The sequence below is a fragment of the Mus musculus genome, chromosome 6 (assembly GCF_000001635.26).
Source record: "Mus musculus strain C57BL/6J chromosome 6, GRCm38.p6 C57BL/6J".
NCBI lineage: Eukaryota > Metazoa > Chordata > Mammalia > Rodentia > Muridae > Mus > Mus musculus.
Genome location: NC_000072.6, coordinates 124841012 through 124857805, shown reverse-complemented (window position 1 = coordinate 124857805; position 16794 = coordinate 124841012). Strand labels below are relative to the sequence as shown.

The 16794-nt window shown below is 51.1% G+C and overlaps 1 protein-coding gene across 5 annotated transcripts; it reads left to right on the top strand.

Annotated features, from left to right (window-relative positions):
• The first annotated feature begins 59 nt into the window (after positions 1-59).
• P3h3 (prolyl 3-hydroxylase 3) lies at positions 60-16717 on the top strand. 5 transcript variants are annotated; one of them, NR_163805.1, is made up of 15 exons: positions 89-610; positions 1710-1862; positions 2530-2725; positions 2827-3224; positions 3359-3495; positions 4666-4755; positions 6675-6727; positions 6825-6888; positions 7056-7180; positions 11763-11864; positions 12148-12298; positions 12487-12604; positions 12715-12790; positions 15594-15734; positions 15967-16717. NR_163805.1 is itself a non-coding variant. In NM_013534.5 (15 exons), the coding sequence occupies exons 1-15, from the start codon at positions 119-121 to the stop codon at positions 16129-16131; spliced, it is 2199 nt and encodes a 732-aa protein (NP_038562.2). In that variant the 5' UTR covers positions 89-118; the 3' UTR covers positions 16132-16717. The 5 variants fall into 5 exon arrangements, 2 of the variants coding, with proteins under 2 accessions (XP_030111029.1, NP_038562.2); NR_163804.1 differs by having other exon boundaries at positions 6821-6888; NR_163806.1 differs by having other exon boundaries at positions 1710-1948.
• The last annotated feature ends 77 nt before the right edge of the window (positions 16718-16794 follow it).

Genomic DNA, 16794 nt, shown 5'->3' with positions numbered 1-16794 from the left:
CTCCCTCCTCTTCTCCATCTCTCCTTCCTTCTCCTCCCCCTACCCCCCCTCCTTCCTCTCCCTCCCTCCCTCCCGTCTCCGCATTTCCCTTCGGCGGTGGGCCCGCGACTCTGGCACCATGCTCCGGCTCCTGCGGTTGTTGCTTTTGCTGCTGCTGCCTCCCCCGGGGTCCCCCGAGCCTCCCGAGCCCCCGGGCCTGGCTCAGTTGTCACCGGGGTCGCCTCCCCAGGCCCCCGACTTGCTCTACGCGGACGGGCTGCGAGCCTACTCGGCCGGGGCTTGGGCGCCCGCAGTGGCGCTGCTGCGAGAGGCGCTGCGGAGCCGGGCGGCGCTGGGCCGCGCGCGCCAGGAGTGCGGGGCGAGCTGCGCGGCCGAGCCGGGCGCCGCGCTCCCCTCCCAGCTCCTCGGAGCCCCACATCCTGTCTCCGGGCCCGGGGTCTGGGAACCGCTGCTCCTGCGCGCCACGCTCCGCCGCGCCGAGTGCCTGACCCAGTGCGCGGTGCGGAGGCTGGGCCCGGGGGGCGCGGCGCGGCTCCGCGTGGGGAGCGCGCTGCGGGATGCCTTCCGCCGGCGGGAGCCTTACAACTACCTGCAGAGGGCCTACTACCAGGTGCGGGGGCCGGCCAGGGTGCTACCCCAAGCCTACTGACTGTCTTACTGGGAGCTGACCAGGAGAGGGCGGGATGCTCGCCGCCCGGACTCGGGGGTGGAGCCTTGGAGGGCGGATAACGGAGTTCTACTCTTGTGTGGGTACCATTGAAACGTGGCCAGGACTTGCGATGGCCGCAGAGGGAGGGTCAAGAGAGAGCGTGGAGAACGTGTCAAATTGGAATGAAGAGGAGTGGGAGTAGACCGAATATGTTGGGAGGGCTCCGCAGTTTTATTTTAGCGGGTCTAGGCTAATGAATGCAACCTTTCAGATACGAAGAGCAGATGGAGAGGTGCCCCAAACCATACACACACACACACACACACACACACACACAGAGAGAGAGAGAGACAGACAGACAGACAGACAGAGACAGACAGAGAGAGACAGAGAGAGAGACAGACAGACAGACAGAGACAGAGAGAGAGAGACAGGCAGAGAGAGTGCATGTGTTCGTTCAGGAGTGGGCGTTTGAGTAGGAGCTTTCTCTTGGGGAAGAATCGAGCTTCGGAAAGGTTGAAGGAGCGGGGCTAGTTTGCAGAAGGAAGTACGGCTGAGGCTGGAATCTGGGTCTGTGGCAGTAGACAGTGTGCAGTTTCCAGAATGGTAGCTGATGCCTACGTGGCTGGAGGCGGGAGGGGCTCTAGTTTCACACACCTCAGCCCAGGGTCCTAGAGGCCTGCAGATTCTCGTCATTCAAGGTCTCCCCGCTCCCCCGCCCCTCCCCCATCTACTTGAGCCTCTCATTTCGTTGTCTCCAAAACAGAGATCCTGGGGCCTTCAGCCCGAGGCCCACCCACTCTGACGCTTCCATATCTCCTTTCTGTACCAGAGTCCTGGGGAGCCCAACATTCTGGCTCCCGAGGGATCTGGTGGTTTCCAGTTTTGATTGGCTAGGCTGCCATAAGGCTCTGGGGGAGGCTGGTGAAGGACAGAGGTCCAAAATCCCACCCCCACCCACCATACACACACACACACACACCACCACCACCACCCCATGCACGCACATGCACACGCACACCCCTCTGGACTCTCATATCTCATCTCTTTGGATCCTTAGTTGAAGAAGCTGGACCTGGCAGCTTCTGCAGCACACACCTTCTTTGTGGCAAACCCAACACACCTGCAGATGCGGGAAGACATGGCTAAGTACAGAAGGATGTCTGCAATCCGACCCCAGAGCTTCCGGGACCTGGTGACGCCCCTATACTGGGTGAGGTCCTCAATGCTGGCTGAAATCTGCCAACTCCAGCCTGTGCAGTTTGAGCATATCTGGGTACCGCTCCTCGGTGGCGCTGGGTGAGGAGTCTTTCCCTAGCACCCAGTTTCCTCAGTGATCACTAAAGTGTGCCGTTCTAGCGTTCTGATTCTGAGGCCACACCTGTTCTTCCTCTGGGTGTATGAAATACCATACAGATTTCCATGTTCCAAATAAGCTCATTTCTTTTCCACCTCCCTAACTTTCTTTTTGAAACAGAGTCTCACTGTGTAGACCTGGGCTGGCCTGGAACTCACTATGCAGACCAGGTTGGCTTCCAAGTCAATAAGATCCGATTGTCTTTGCCTCCTTTGTGCCAGGTTAAAAGCATATGTCACCATGCCCCCCCCCCTTTTAAAGAATTATATATTTATTTTATGTATGTGAGTACACTGTAGTTGTGTTCAGACACACCAGAAGAGGGCATCAGATCCCATTACAGATGGCTGTGAGCCACCATGTGGTTGCTGGGAATTGAACTTAGGACCTCTGGAAGAGCAGCAGTGCTCTTAACCTCTGAGTCATCTCTCCAGCCCGTCACCATGCCCCCCACCCCCAGTTTTATTTAGTACCTCCCCACCACCACTAATCTCTGGTGACTAGGTGTCCCATGTCCCCACAGGCAGCTTATGACACTGGCCTGGAGCTTCTGGAGCAACGGGAGGCAGCACTGGCTCTACCCCAACTAGAGGAGGCCCTGCAGGGGAGCCTGGCCCACATGGAGAGCTGCCGTGCTGCCTGTGAGGGGCCTGAGGAGCACCAAGGGGCTGAAGAAGAGGGAGAAGGGAGCCAGGGAGGCCTGTATGAAGCCATTGCAGGTGAGGGAGGGGCTGGACGTGTGCTGTGGGAGAGCTCTGATGTCTGAGGAAGACCGAAGGAGGACTGCGCACAGCCTAAGGCTCATCTGGGTTCTCTGCAGGACACTGGATACGGGTTCTGCAGTGCAGGCAGCACTGTGTGGCAGACACGGCCACCCGTCCTGGTCGCAGCTTCCCTGTCCAGGACTTCCTCCTCAGCCAGCTGAGACGGCTGCACGAGGCGTATGCTCAGGGTCAGCATGGGAAGGATGGAGCCTGGGAGTCAAGATTTGTCTCTGATGCCATTCCCAGCCGCATTTATCTATCTCTCCTGTCCCTCCGACTCTGCATTGCTAATTTCACTGTCAGGACCTCTGGGGACCTCAGCTTCAGGATGGTGTCCTTTGGCACCATTGTGCGAAGCTCAGGAGATGGCTTACTGGCTCCTTCAGCTCTGGTTGCTTCTCCCTTCCCTCTCATTTTCTCTCTGATTCCTCTTCTTTGAACTCTGCCATTGAAGGTAGGTTTGAAAGAATCGCTGGTTGGGCACAGCCCAAAGTGGGGCTGGGACTTCCTGGAGTTGGCAGTCTTCCCAGGTGACCTTTATTCTGTCTTGTTTGTTTCTGACCCCTTCTCCCCTTCCTCCAAGTGCAGTGGGGAACATGTCTCAGGCCATGGAAAATGTCCTGAGTGTCCTGCTCTTCTACCCAGAGGATGAGGCTGCCAAAAAGGCTCTGAACCAGTACCAAACTCAGTTGGGAGAGCCAAGACCTGACCTGGGACCACGAGAGGTAACCCCTCCCCCCACACTCACAGATAGGTAGGGCTTGGAACAAGGCAAACATCCAAGAGTGGGTGGCCTAGATGCTATACTTTATTTGGCTTGTTTACTTCATTTTATCCATCCATCTATCTATCTATCTATCTATCTATCTATCTATCTATCTATCTATCTATCTACCTATCCATCTATCTATCTATCTATCTATCTATCTATCCATCCATCTATTATTATTATTATTATTTGTTTCATTTTATTTGCTTGCATGTATGTGCTCTATATATGTGCTCTCAAAGGTCAGAAGAGGGCATGGGGCCAATGTGGTGGTACACTCCTTTAATCCCAGCAGTTCAGAAGCTGGAGACAGACAAGTCTCTGAGTTCAAGGCCAGCCTTGTCTACAGAGTGAGTTCTAGGACAGCCAGGGCTACGTAGAGAGATCTTATCCTAAAACAACATCAGCAGCAACAACAAAAGAGTGTGGTATGGAATGGAATGGAAATTCCTGGGATGGAGTTAGGATGGTTGTGAATCACCAAGTAGGTGCCGAGAACTGAACCTGGGTCCTCTTCAAGATAAACAAGTGCTCTTAATTACTGAAATATCATCTATCTACCTGTTTGTCTGTGCACTTATTTATTTATTTTTAGACAGGATCTCAGTGTACAGCTCTGGCTGGCCTTGAACTTACTGTATACACCAGGCTGGCCTGGAATTAACAGTGATCTGCCTGCCTCTGCCTCCCAAGTGCTGGGCTATAAAATGTAGAAGACCACACTCAGCTCATTCTAGCTTCTTACTCAAGTTTTTTAGCCACTGAAGAGGTACCCAAAGCTAGGTTCTGACTTCTCTGCCTTAGCTCCCTGCCTCCACATATTAGGTTGTATTTACTTGGGAGTCTATCCCCAGAAGTATTCTCTTCCCTTAATCTTATGTTTACCTAATGTACACACACTCACACACACACACTCATGCACTCACGCATGCTCACACTTACAGAGTCTCCTGGGTACTCTCTTACTTGAGCCCAGACACTGAAGATTGAACCAACGCAGCATTGGAGTTGGTGAGGGCTCTCAAGAGCATGTGAATGTCTCATACAAGCCAGGGCTGCCCTCTTTTCCAGCTTTCCCTTCCTTCCTCCTTATATCTCCATTTTCCTCCATCTCTACCCTGCTCAGGACATCCAGCGGTTCATCCTTCGCTCCCTCGGAGAGAAGAGACAGTTATATTACGCCATGGAGCATCTGGGCACTAGCTTCAAGGACCCGGTAAACAGTTATGTTCTTCTCCCCAGAGGGAGGCACAGTGGTGCTTGATACGATACGCAGCTGCAGCCCGCAACAGCGGTCCACTTGCCCACAGCCCTGCAGACTTAACTTACTCTGGCATCCCAGGTTCTCAGGGATCTCAACTGTGTGCCTGTAGTTAAAATGGCCAAGGGAGGGGCTGGAAAGATGGCTCAGTGGTTAAAGAGCACTGGCTGATCTTCCAGAGGACTTGGGTTCAATTCCCAGCACCCACATGGCAGCCCACAAGTGTCTGTAACTTCAGTTCCAGGGCATTTCACACCTTCACACAGACATACGTTCAGGTGAAACACCAATGCACATAAAATAAAAACAAATAGTTTTTTTTTTAAATGGCCACAGGATCATGCATGGCTAAGAATCGGTCTCTGCCACAAATACCTTCTGGTTACCCGTTTGCCTTTATCCCAGTTTCCTTACCTATAAATTGTACAGATCACACACATTCCACAATCCTTTGCTGAAGCCATGCCATCTGATAAAAAAAGAGTGGCACCACTGCCACTTCATCCATGTCCTCCCTTTAGAGGATGCAAGCGCAGTGCCAGCCTAACGAAGCTGGTACTTAACCCAGCAGATTTTTTTTTAATTGACTTTTTGAGGGCTCGAATGGCTTAGTGATGAGTGCTTGCCTGGCAGACACAAATTCCCAGGGTTCTGTCTCCATCACTGCAAGAAGAAAAAGAAAGGGAGGGAGGGAGGGAAGAAGGGGGAGACAGTTTGCATTGGATAGTACTTTGTTGGAGGAGGGATGGGCTGTCACTCCCGCACTGATGGGGTTTCAGCTGTTATCCTGACCTCTTCCCAGCAGATGTCAACAGCACATGGATAGAGCCCCTAAATCATGAAATCAATAGTTTCCAGACGTTGTTTAATGTCCTCCGGTGAGGTGGGTCGAATCGCTCTCACTGAGAACTGTTGGCTAAAAGTGAGGGTTTTACAAGGCTGGTTTAAATCCTACTCTGCCACTTGCCTGCTGTGTGAAGGAGACCCTGTCATTTGGCCTTTCTGTGTCTCAGGCCATCAACATCAGGGCATCAGAACTTTCTGCTTCGTTAGGTTATTATGAACTTTAAACCAAATCTGTAAGTGTAAAGCCTTAGCACCGGACAAACTGTAAGGGGAGTCACTGCTGATTACAGTCGTGTCTAGAACCTGAGGCTTTAGGCTGTTGTGGGTGAGCTAAGTCTGGCGCTGAGTCCAGGCTCTTCGGCCTTTGCCTTCTTCCCTGGAAGCGGGAAGAAGACCTTAATAAGGACCTTCAAATCACCCCCCACCCCCTGCCCCAGAAACATATCAAACTTTATTTAGGAACAAGGCTCATTTTCCTTAAAGATTTATTTATTTTATGTATATGAGCACACTGTAGCTGTTCAGATGGTTGTGAGCCTTCATGTGGTTGTTGGGGACTGAATTCAGGACCTCTGCTTCCTCCAGCCCACCCCTCTACCGCCCCAACCCCCCATCTCCTGCTTGCTCACTCCCTGTAGCTGTCTTCAGACACACCAGAAGAGGGCATCAGATCTCTCTTTTTTTTAAAGATTTATTTATTGTTATATGAAAGTACACTGTAGCTGTCAGTTTACCTCATTTAAAGTTACTAGCCAGTAAAGTCTTTTTTTTAAAGATTTATTTGTTTATTTTATGTATATGAGTACACTGTAGCTGTCTTCAGACACACCAGAAGAGGGCGTCAGATCTCATTGCAGATGGTTGTGAGCCACCATGTGGTTGCTGGGGTTTGAACTCAGGACCTTTGGAAGAGTAGTCAGTGCTCTTATCCGCTGAGCCATCTCACCAGCCTGGATCTTCAGATTCTAATGTTAGGATTCCCAGGAGCTAGTGACAGAGGGTGAGGATGCTCTTCTTGACTATCACAGGATTCTTGGACCCCGGAGGCTCTCATCCCTAAGGCACTGAGAGAGAGGCTCAGGTAGGGTGCACCCCGTGGTGGGGGCCACTTGGCCCAGGCTGGGGGGTGAAAGGGTGGGTCTGCACTGTCTCCTGAGTATGTCTCTCACCCGAGAGAGGATCAAGAGAAGAAGCCCTGGGACCATCAGCCTCCACAGCAGAAGCCCTTGGCTCACTGGAAGGGTGAGTTCCTTAATACACATGGCAGAGGGGCAGGAGGTGAAAGTTGGGTAGGAGGGTAAAAGGGGGAGTGGGAAGCTCAGGAGGCAGAAGCCTGAGGGGCTGGGATGGGCCAGCTCCTGCTCTTCCCTTGAGCCCCAGTGACATCACCCCAACCCTTTCTTTTGTAGATGCCCTTCTGATGGAGGGTGTGACCCTCACGCAGGACGCCCAGCAGCTGAATGGGTCGGAGCGAGCTGTCTTAGATGGGCTGCTAACTTCAGCCGAGTGTGGGGTTCTGCTGCAGCTGGCCAAGGTATGGATGATGGTGTGTGGTTAGGCACCCGCAGGCTCAGCCGCCTGCTCCTGTGACCACTCAGGGCTCTGTCTGTCTCGAGTTTCTCTCTCTCTCTTTCTCTCTCTCTCTCTCTCTCTCTCTCTCTCTCTCTCTCTCTCTCTCTCTCTCTCTCTCTTTTTCCTCCAGTGTTTCATCAAGATAGGGCTTCTCTGTCTAGCCTTAGCTGCCTAGAGATCATTCTGTAGACCAGGCTTGTCTTGCTGGCTTCTAACTCATAGAAATCCACCTGCCTCTGCCTTCCAAGCACTAGGATTAAAGGTGTGCGCCACTACCTCCTGGATTCAAGTTTCTCTTAAAGTCTGTACTTTTTCTCAGCTGTGGAAAAATTATCTTTCCTCCTTTTATTTACTTAATTTTTTTTTTTGCATAAACATGCTGAGTTTATTCATGATACAGTCTCCATATTACCTCATTTAAAGTTACTAGCCAGTAAAGTCTTTTTTTTTTTCTTTTTTTTAATTAGGTATTTTCCTTGTTTACATTTTCAATGCTATCCCAAAGGTCCCCCATACCCACCCCCCAGTAAAGTCTTTTTAAAGCTATATTATGATGTGGAAACAGGCATAGCATGGAAACAAAGACTCCTCCTGGTTTTAGACTGTCCTGCTGTGGTGTTGTCCTTTAACATTTTAGTGTTGGTTCTGGGTGAACCAGGGTGGCCTCTCCCTTGCGTTGTTCAACACTTCTTCTGCCCTGATCCTGTTCTGACGGTGTCTCTCACGTGTACAGTGTCCTCGGAAGGAGCTTTAACACATACCGCCCCGTTTTTGAGAATTGGTCTCACTAGATAGACCAGGCTGGCCTTGAATTCAGAGAAAGATCCAGAGGTCTCTGCCTCTCAAGTGCTATGGATTGAAGGCCTGTGCCACCTCGCCCAGCTCCTTCTTGATTTTTTTGTTTGTCATCTCCTCAAACATTTTCTCAGAGCAAAAGTCACAGAGGAAGTGTTTCTGTTTCGGGTGACCACATTCAGGACAAGTGTCTACATTGTTCTTAACTTAGTAAGGTCAGCAGGGCTGCTTCTCCTACACTGCTAACTTCACTCCTATATGTTTTGGGAGCTGCCATCTGAAAGAGACTATCTAAAAGGCTGGCACTGTGTATTCCCACGGGTACCATTTGCTAGCTCTGTGGGCATGGACAGACCCTGGACGGCTAACACCCACCTAGGGTGGGTCTGCAGCAGCTTCCAGAGCTCCCAGAATGGTCCAGGGTTACCAGACCCAGGAGCTCTATCAGGCATGCAGGTGCTGTGTTCCTCTACTTGTGTGTGTGTGTGTGTGTGTGTGTGTGTGTTTTCTTGGCTTTTATTTTTTGAGACATTTCTCTGTATAACCTAGTTTTCCTGGAACTCACTTTGCAGACCAGGTTGGCCCTAAATTCACAGAGATCTTCATGCTTCCACCAGTCGAGTGATGGGATCCAAGGTGTGGGTCATTACCGCCCGGCTCCTTTACATCTTAATTTAGTTGATATAGAGAGTGTGGGTGTTCTTACTGAGACAGGGTCTTGCTATGTTGCCCAGGCTGGCCTAATAAATTCAGGATCCTCCTATCAGCACCCCATCTCCCCTTCAGTGCTAAAGGACAGCCTTGTAGGTGTATGGCCCCACACCTGGCCAGGGTGCGTATGCTTTACAAAGATTAGGAAGAAAAGACAAAATGGAAGGCTCCCTGGTTACCTGAGAGTTCTGATGGGGTTCAGGAGTCCTTTCCCGGGCCTTTCATCCTCTCCTGGTTTGGGCTGAATGACCCACGCTCACATGTTGAAGCTGCCATCCCATGATGCTTCAGGCCTCACTCAGTACTTATTCATGGAGTACCTGCTGTGGCCTAGAAATGGCTAGATTCTACTTCCAAGTAGAGGAGCAAAAGCTGCCCTTTAGAGTCATGAATATAGAGGGAAACCGACATGGAGACATGATGGAGCAGGTGGTGAGTGTGGAAAAGAAGTGTGTACTGTCCGAACAGAAACACCGGCGTAGGCAGTTCATCAGAGGGCTGATGTTCCAGTTCAATCCTACACCAGTCTTGCTGTAGTCTGCAGTGCTAAAAAGTCAAAATCAGGGTATTGCACACACTAGGCAAGCACGTTGCAGGAGGAGGAAAGGGGAAGAAGAGGAGGAGGAGGAGAGAGAGAGGAAGAGGAGGAAGAGGAAGAGGAGAAGAAAGAAAGAACAAGGTGTTTTCCAAGAACTGCAGTAAAACACAGATTGAAAGTGCGGACTTCCGGGTGTGGTGGTGCACGCCTTTAATCTCAGCACTTGGGAGGCAGAGGCAGGCGGATTTCTGAGTTTGAGGCCAGCCTGGTCTACAAAGTGAGTTCTAGGACAGCCAGGGCTACACAGAGAAACCCTGTCTTGAAAAACCAAAAAGAAAGAAAGAAAGAAAGAAAGAAAGAAAGAAAGAAAGAAAGAAAGAAAGAAAGAAAGAAAGGAAGGAAGGAAGGAAGGAAGGAAGGAAGGAAGAGAGAGAGAGAGAGAGAGAAAGAAAGAAAGAAAGAAAGAAAGAAAGAAAGAAAGGAAGAAAGAAAGGAAAAGTGCGGACTAGGTTGGGCAGTGAGTGGTGGCTCATGCCTTTAATCCCAGAACTCGGGAGGAAGAAACACTTGAATCTCTGAGTTCTAGCCTGATCTCCAGGACAGCCAAGGCTACACAGAAAAAGCCTGTCTCAAAAAAATAAAACAAAACAAACAAAACCAACCAACCAACCAAACAAACAAACAAAAAACAACAAAAAAGTGTGGACCAGACCCAGATCCAGTATTTCTGTGACTTCGGGCAATTTACTTAAATGTCTGTGAGTTAGTTTCCCATCTGTAAAGTAGGACTGATCATAATGTTTCTATCATAGTGTTGTCCTGAGGGTTAAATAGGTTAGTACATTGAGAAGCCTTTCGGAGGATAAAGCAAGCAACTCAGGACGCACAGCTGCTGTTAGTTGGCTATTATCAAGACGGTACAGGGAAGAGGGAGAGAGCCCAGAGTGATGGCCAATCAGCAGACAGGGCCTTCTGTTCCCTGCCAGGGAATGTCAGCTTTGTTGGTAGCCGGTGGACAGCTACTGCTGGATTTAAGCGATTCACTTGTGCAGACAATCCAAGCAAGTGCCGCATTCTGTAGACTCAGTGGCCCCCTCTAGTGGCGGTCTTTAGAAGGCAGTGGGAGGAGTTTAGGGAGTATGAGGTTCGATGAAGAGGGGCTCAGAGGAGACCGGCAAGGACTAAGAGGACTTGTTTTCCCTTTCACATATCCAAGTGGCATCCTTGTGTTACTTGGTTTTAACTTACATGGCACCTCTTTAAGTATATGCGGACAAACGCGTGTAAAAATCATAACCCTATTTAATGTTCTTCATATCACTTATCCCCATCGGAATTGGTTTTTCTGTGTATTTGTTATCCTAAAACAAACCCTGGGGATTGAGGTTGCCTTATTCAATAGAGGGCTGGCCCACCTTGAACAAAGCCCTGGGTGTGATCTCTAGTTCCTCATGAGCCAGGCGTGGGGGCACAGATCAGTAAGCGGCACTTAGGAAAGCTGAGGCTGGAGGAGCAGGAATGCAAAACCATCCTTGGCTACGTATCCACTTTAAGGTCAGTCCAGGCTACACGAGACGCCACCTCTAAAAGCCCACGATGTTTATAGATGGACAGATGAACAGTTTGGTGTGGTGGAGGTTGCTTAGCATGGGTTAGCCCCTAGGTTTGACCCCAGCACTGCAGAGGAGGAAGAGGAAGGGTTGGCAGCTTAGATGTCTTGCGTGACCAGGTGGACTCTCGGGCTGAGGTTTGTATGCAGGGTAACTAGGGAGTGGCACTTACACAGAGCTTCAAAAAGTAGGCTGGAAAATGAATGTCTGCAGGAGGAAGATAGCCGAAAACTGGAGGCCAGACTGGGACACACAGTGATTTCCAGGCCAACCTTCACTACAGAATGGTACCCTGTCTCAAAAGAAAACAATCCCATAGGGCGACTCTGAGTGATGAATTATGGGAGGCAAGTAGCAATAGGGGTCTGGAGTTAGAGGCAGTGGAGTCATGGAGCCCATAGGCTCCCCCAAAACCATCAGTGGGACAAGCTCGGTGATGTCTCAACACCTTGCGCTTCCCATCAGAACTGGCCTGTCAGACTCCTGTCTCCCCAGGGAAGGGTGATGTACTTTCTTCCCCAGACTCCAGCTCTGTCTCTCCTTCAACCACCCTGACCATCTCAAGGTCCCTTCTTCCTCACTGTGGGATGCTCTCCAGGATAATGGCCACATTGTCCCCTTGGTAAGAGCATCCCAGAGCTTATCTTTGAGAGTGACCATCCAGAAAACCAGGACAGTTGCCATTCTCTGGGAAAGGGAAATGGCTGGGGTCACCTTAACCCTGTCTCTTCCCCACCTCTCTAGTCCTACGGGCCATAGCTTAGGAAAAATTCGCAAGGGGATTCTGGAAATTTCTCTTCAGCTCCAGGCACCGGGAAGGCCTGCAGAGGAGCCTGGTCCTGCGTGGTAGCGATGTCTGAGTGACTCAGTATAAACCCCTTCTCTTTTAGGATGCAGCACAGGCTGGAGCCAGGTCAGGCTACCGTGGCCGCCGCTCTCCTCATAGTCCTCATGAACGCTTTGAGGGGCTCACGGTGCTCAAGGCTGCTCAGGTAAGAGGACGCCCTGTGACTGGTCTGGTGCTCAGGGTTTGAGAAGGGATGGCATATCAGGAGGCTGGATACCAGGCCTGGGCTTCTGAGGAGGAGTCCCTGGGGACAAAGATCATATATGTCTCTGGGGACCAAGATCACATATTCTGAGACTTGGGATCCTGGTGTCATGGAGTCGCTTGGCCCACTGGGCAGACTGTGGACCCACACCGAAGAGTAGTATCAGAGACATGCATGGGCTAGTACTAGACCTACCTTCCCATGGCCTCTTTCCTGCCTGCAGCTGGCCCGGGCAGGGACTGTGGGCAGGCCAGGCGCTAAGCTGCTTCTGGAGGTAAGTGAGCGAGTGCGGACTTTGACCCAGGCCTACTTCTCCCCGGAACGGCCACTGCATCTTTCCTTCACCCACCTGGTGTGCCGAAGTGCCATAGAAGGTAACCACCAGAGAACCCCCCTCGCGCCACCCATCTTCACTGCAGAAAGTCCCCCACTGGCCTCACTGGGAGCAGGGAGCATCTCTGCTTATTTGTCACCCCAGGAGCTAAGGGCATCTGGGTGGGGTGAGCCCAGGGGGCCCGTGGTAGGGACCCTGATTCATTCGCTAGATCCATTTATATCCTAGGTGAACAAGAGCAGCGTATGGACCTGAGTCACCCGGTTCATGCAGACAACTGTGTCCTGGACCCCGACACTGGCGAATGCTGGCGGGAGCCCCCAGCCTACACCTATCGAGACTATAGGTGAGTGGTCAGTTTCTCTGGGGGAGGCGCAGGAAGGCACAAAGGCTGGCTGGCTGCAGGCCTGGGACTGGTTGGGGGCCTCACTGCCTCCTGCCTCTTTTACTTCCCAGTGGACTCCTCTACCTCAATGATGACTTCAAGGGAGGCGACCTGTTCTTCACGCAGCCCAACGCCCTCACTGTCACGGTACGGGACTGGGGTGGAGGGCCCAGCTGTGGGGTCAGGATTCAAAACAGCAGCTCTCCAGAGGCAAATGCAGGGAAATGGCTGGGGCCACCTTAACCCTGGCTCTCCCCGCCTCTCTAGTCCTACTGGCCGAATGTTCAAGGCTTTCTGCAGAGGTCGACTGAACCCCACAGGTGATCTCTAAGTGGTGTGCCCCCCACCCCCCCGTCTTCATGGTACGCCTTACCTCCTAAGGGTTGTCGAGCATAGCTAGGTGAAGGATGTACACTTGGAGTTTAAACTATTGAGGAAGCCGAGGTTGGGGGAGTTCAAAGCCAGCCTGAACAATGTACCAAGACATCTTCTAACAAAACAAAACACCGGCTGGTGAGGTACCTCAGTGGGTAAAGGTGCGTAGCCCTAAGCCTGATAACCGGAGTTTGCTCTCTCTAGAACTGACGTGGGAGAAGAGAAGCTGTCTCTACAGTCCTCCTCTGACCTCCACACCATGCTGCAACATTCACCCCCAGCCCCAACGAGAGTAGTAAAAACTCAAAACAAAACAAACAAAACAGGGAGGGACTGGAGAGATGGCTCAGTGGTTAGGGCCACCAGGCTGCTCTTCTGGAGGACATCCACATTCACAACCACCTCTGACTCTCGTTCCAGAGGATCTAACATCTTCTTCCAGCCTCTACGTAGAGGCACCAGGAATGCGTGGCGCACACAGATGTACATGGGGACAAAACATGCACATAAAATACAGTAATAAGCCGGGCAGTGGTGGCACATGCATTCAGGAGGCAGAGGCCAGCCTGGTCTACAGAGTGAGTTCCAGGACAGCCAGGGATACACAGAGAAGCCCTGCCTCAAAAAACCAACAACAACATAAAAATTAATAAAAAATTTTTTTGATTTACTTTATTTATATGAGAACACTGTCACTGTCTTCAGACACCAGGAAAGGACATCAGACCCCATTACAGATGGTTGTGAGTCACCATGTGGTTTTTAACCACTGAGCCATCTCTCCAGCCCTATATATATATTTTTTTTTAAGATTTATTTATTTATTTATTATATGTGTGTATGCTGTAGCTGTCTTCAGACACTCCAGAAGAGGGCATCAGATTTTTGTTACAGATGGTTGTGAGCCACCATGTGGTTGCTGGGATTTGAACTCAGGACCTTTGGAAGAGCAGTCGGTGCTCTTAACCGCTGAGCCATCTCACCAGCCCCAAAATATATTAAAACAACAACAACAAGAGAGTGTGAAACACAGCCTCTGGGGCCCCCCACAGAGTCCTGTGTCCCTATTCTAAGGATCTGACAATTTAACCCTACCTCCTCCATGGTGAGGCCCCAGTGGAGCTAGGGGCATAGGCACAGACAGGACCATTGGACTAGAGTTTATATTGGGGTTCTTAGCACTTCTGAGACTTCCTTTCCTAACTAAGGGTGACAATAGTACCTATTATTGTTGACACTGGTATTATTTTTATTGTTGTTTGTTGTTATTTACAGAGTCTTGCCACATAGCCAGGTTAGCCTTGCTAGTACTAGCCCCTGAGTGTCTCTGATACTATACTCTTCTGTGTGGGTCTCACTGTGTAGCCAGGGCTGCTTGGAACTTACTATGTAGACCAGGATGGCTTTGAACCACTGAGACCTGACTTTTTTTAACCCGCTAAGTGCTGGGATTAAAGGCGTGTGCTGCCATGCCTGGCTTTGCACACACACACATACTGTGTGGCGTGCAGGTGTGTGCACATGCTAGGACATGTGCATGTCACAGTGCACATGTGGCAGTCAGAACACAACTTCAGGTGTCATCCTCCTGTCTCTGCTTTACATCTGGACCTAGGAGAGTTGGGATTGCAGATAGGAGCAACTTCTGTGGGTTCTGGGGATCCGAACTCGGGCCCTCAGACTTGCTCAGAAAGCACTTACCTACTATGCCATCTTCCCAACGCTATGAGAAGTAATTTTTAAAAACATTTGCTGATTTTACATGTGCATCTGTGTGTGTGTATGTAAGGAGTGCACAGGGGCAATGCACACTGCTCACGGCATGTGTGCAAAGAACAGAGAACAACTTGCAGGAGCTGGCTCTCGCCTGCAACCGCGTGGCCTCTAGGGCTTGAACTCAGGTCGTTGATCTTGGTGGCAAGCATCTTTGCCTCCTGAGCCAGCTCCCATAAAAAGTAATGTGTGTAATATGCTTAAAAGAATCAGCCAATACCTTGTGTTATTACTAACAGTCAATGAGTAGTTGTTGCTATTCGCCCATTCTTTGATCATGGAGACTTCTATTCCTGGACCTAGAAATGGGGCAAGAAGAGGCGTAGACATGGTAGTATATATACCTGTAATCCTAGCATTAGGGAGGCTGAGGCAGGAGTTCTGGGCTAGCCTGTGTTACACAGAGGAATTCTGCTTTACTCTTCACCCTAAAGCATGGACATAAAGGAGCAGACACTGTCTTTGCACTCCTGCACAATCGAGTGTTTTCTCAGGGGGGAAATGCATGCACCCAAGGTCCTTGTCTCCTTCCATCCCTTCCGGGGCTGCCTCAGGGCCCTCAGATTTCTTCTCTCCAGTCTTATGGAGTCAGGCAGGAAAGGTCAGGCTCTAGGATAGGGAACCAACAAGAGACCCTCCAAAAGGCTCTGCCCACTTTGGCTTCCATGTTCGGCAGCCCCCGTTTTGCCTTTTTCCTTCCTGGCTTAGGGCCAGTTTCTCATTTGCCCTAAACTCGTCCCTGAGTGAGGGAGGGCAGAGTAAGAGAATCAGGAAGCCTGATGCTGTGTTCCTGCATTCTCAGGCTCAGGTCCGTCCTCGGTGTGGGCGCCTTGTGGCCTTCAGCTCTGGTGGTGAGAATCCCCATGGTGTATGGGCTGTGACTCGGGGACGGCGCTGTGCCCTAGCACTGTGGCACACGTGGGCACCTGAGCACAGTGAACAGGTAGGGAGGAAGAGGTGAGGGGGTGGGGGGGTGGGCAGGTGGGCAGGTGGTCACTGGAGAAGTTTGTGAGTGGGTGAGACCCCCAGCAAAGCGCTTGGGTGACTGAGATAGCCCAGGGGTGGTCACTGGAGAAGTTTGTGAGTGGGTGAGACCCCCAGCAAAGCTTGGGTGACTGAGATAGCCCAGGAGAGGTGGATAAAGGAGACTGAACCACACTTCTCCCCATTCCCAGGAGTGGACAGAAGCCAAAGAGCTGCTGCAGGAGGAAGAGGAGGAAGAAGAGGAGGAAGACATTCTCAGCAGAGACCCTTCCCCAGAACCCCCAAGTCACAAGCTTCAGCGAGTCCAGGAGAAAGCTGGGAAGCCCCGCCGGGTCCGGGTCCGAGAGGAACTGTGAATGGCTGAGCCTGCTTCTCAGGATCAGGCCACTCAACTTGGGAAGGAACTGATGAGAAGGCTCTGGAGGATATCAGGAACATAGTAGCATGCCAAGTCTACCATCTCGGGGACTTACAAGGGCTACCAGACCCTGGACTCACAAGCTTGCTACACAGACTTAGCCTACAGCACATCAGGCCCGGGAGCCAGGTCTGGCCCCAGCTGAGGGACCTGCAAGGTCCCCAGGACAGACAAAAATCACTATGCCTCCCTGAAAGGCAGGCATGTGGAGGAGTGCAGAGCAACTGCTTCTAATAAGAAACACACAGAGGGGCTGGAGAGATGGCTCAGCGGTTAAGAGCACTGACTGCTCTTCTGAGGTCCAGAGTTCAAATCCCAGCAACCACATGGTGGCTCACAACCATCCGTAATGAGATCTGGCGCCCTCTTCTGGGGCGTCTGAGGACAGCAACAGTGTACTTACATATAATAAATAAATAAATCTTTAAAAAAAGAAAAAGAAAAGAAAAGAAACACACAGAGGAGACAGTCCCATCCTCTCCCAACCTGTGCAATAAATAATGATCATGAGGCTCTCCAGCCAAGGCCTGGTCTGCTCTATCCCAGTTTTGGTGGCTGCTGGAGGTGGGGTTGGTTAGAACTGGCCTGGGTGGGGACAGGT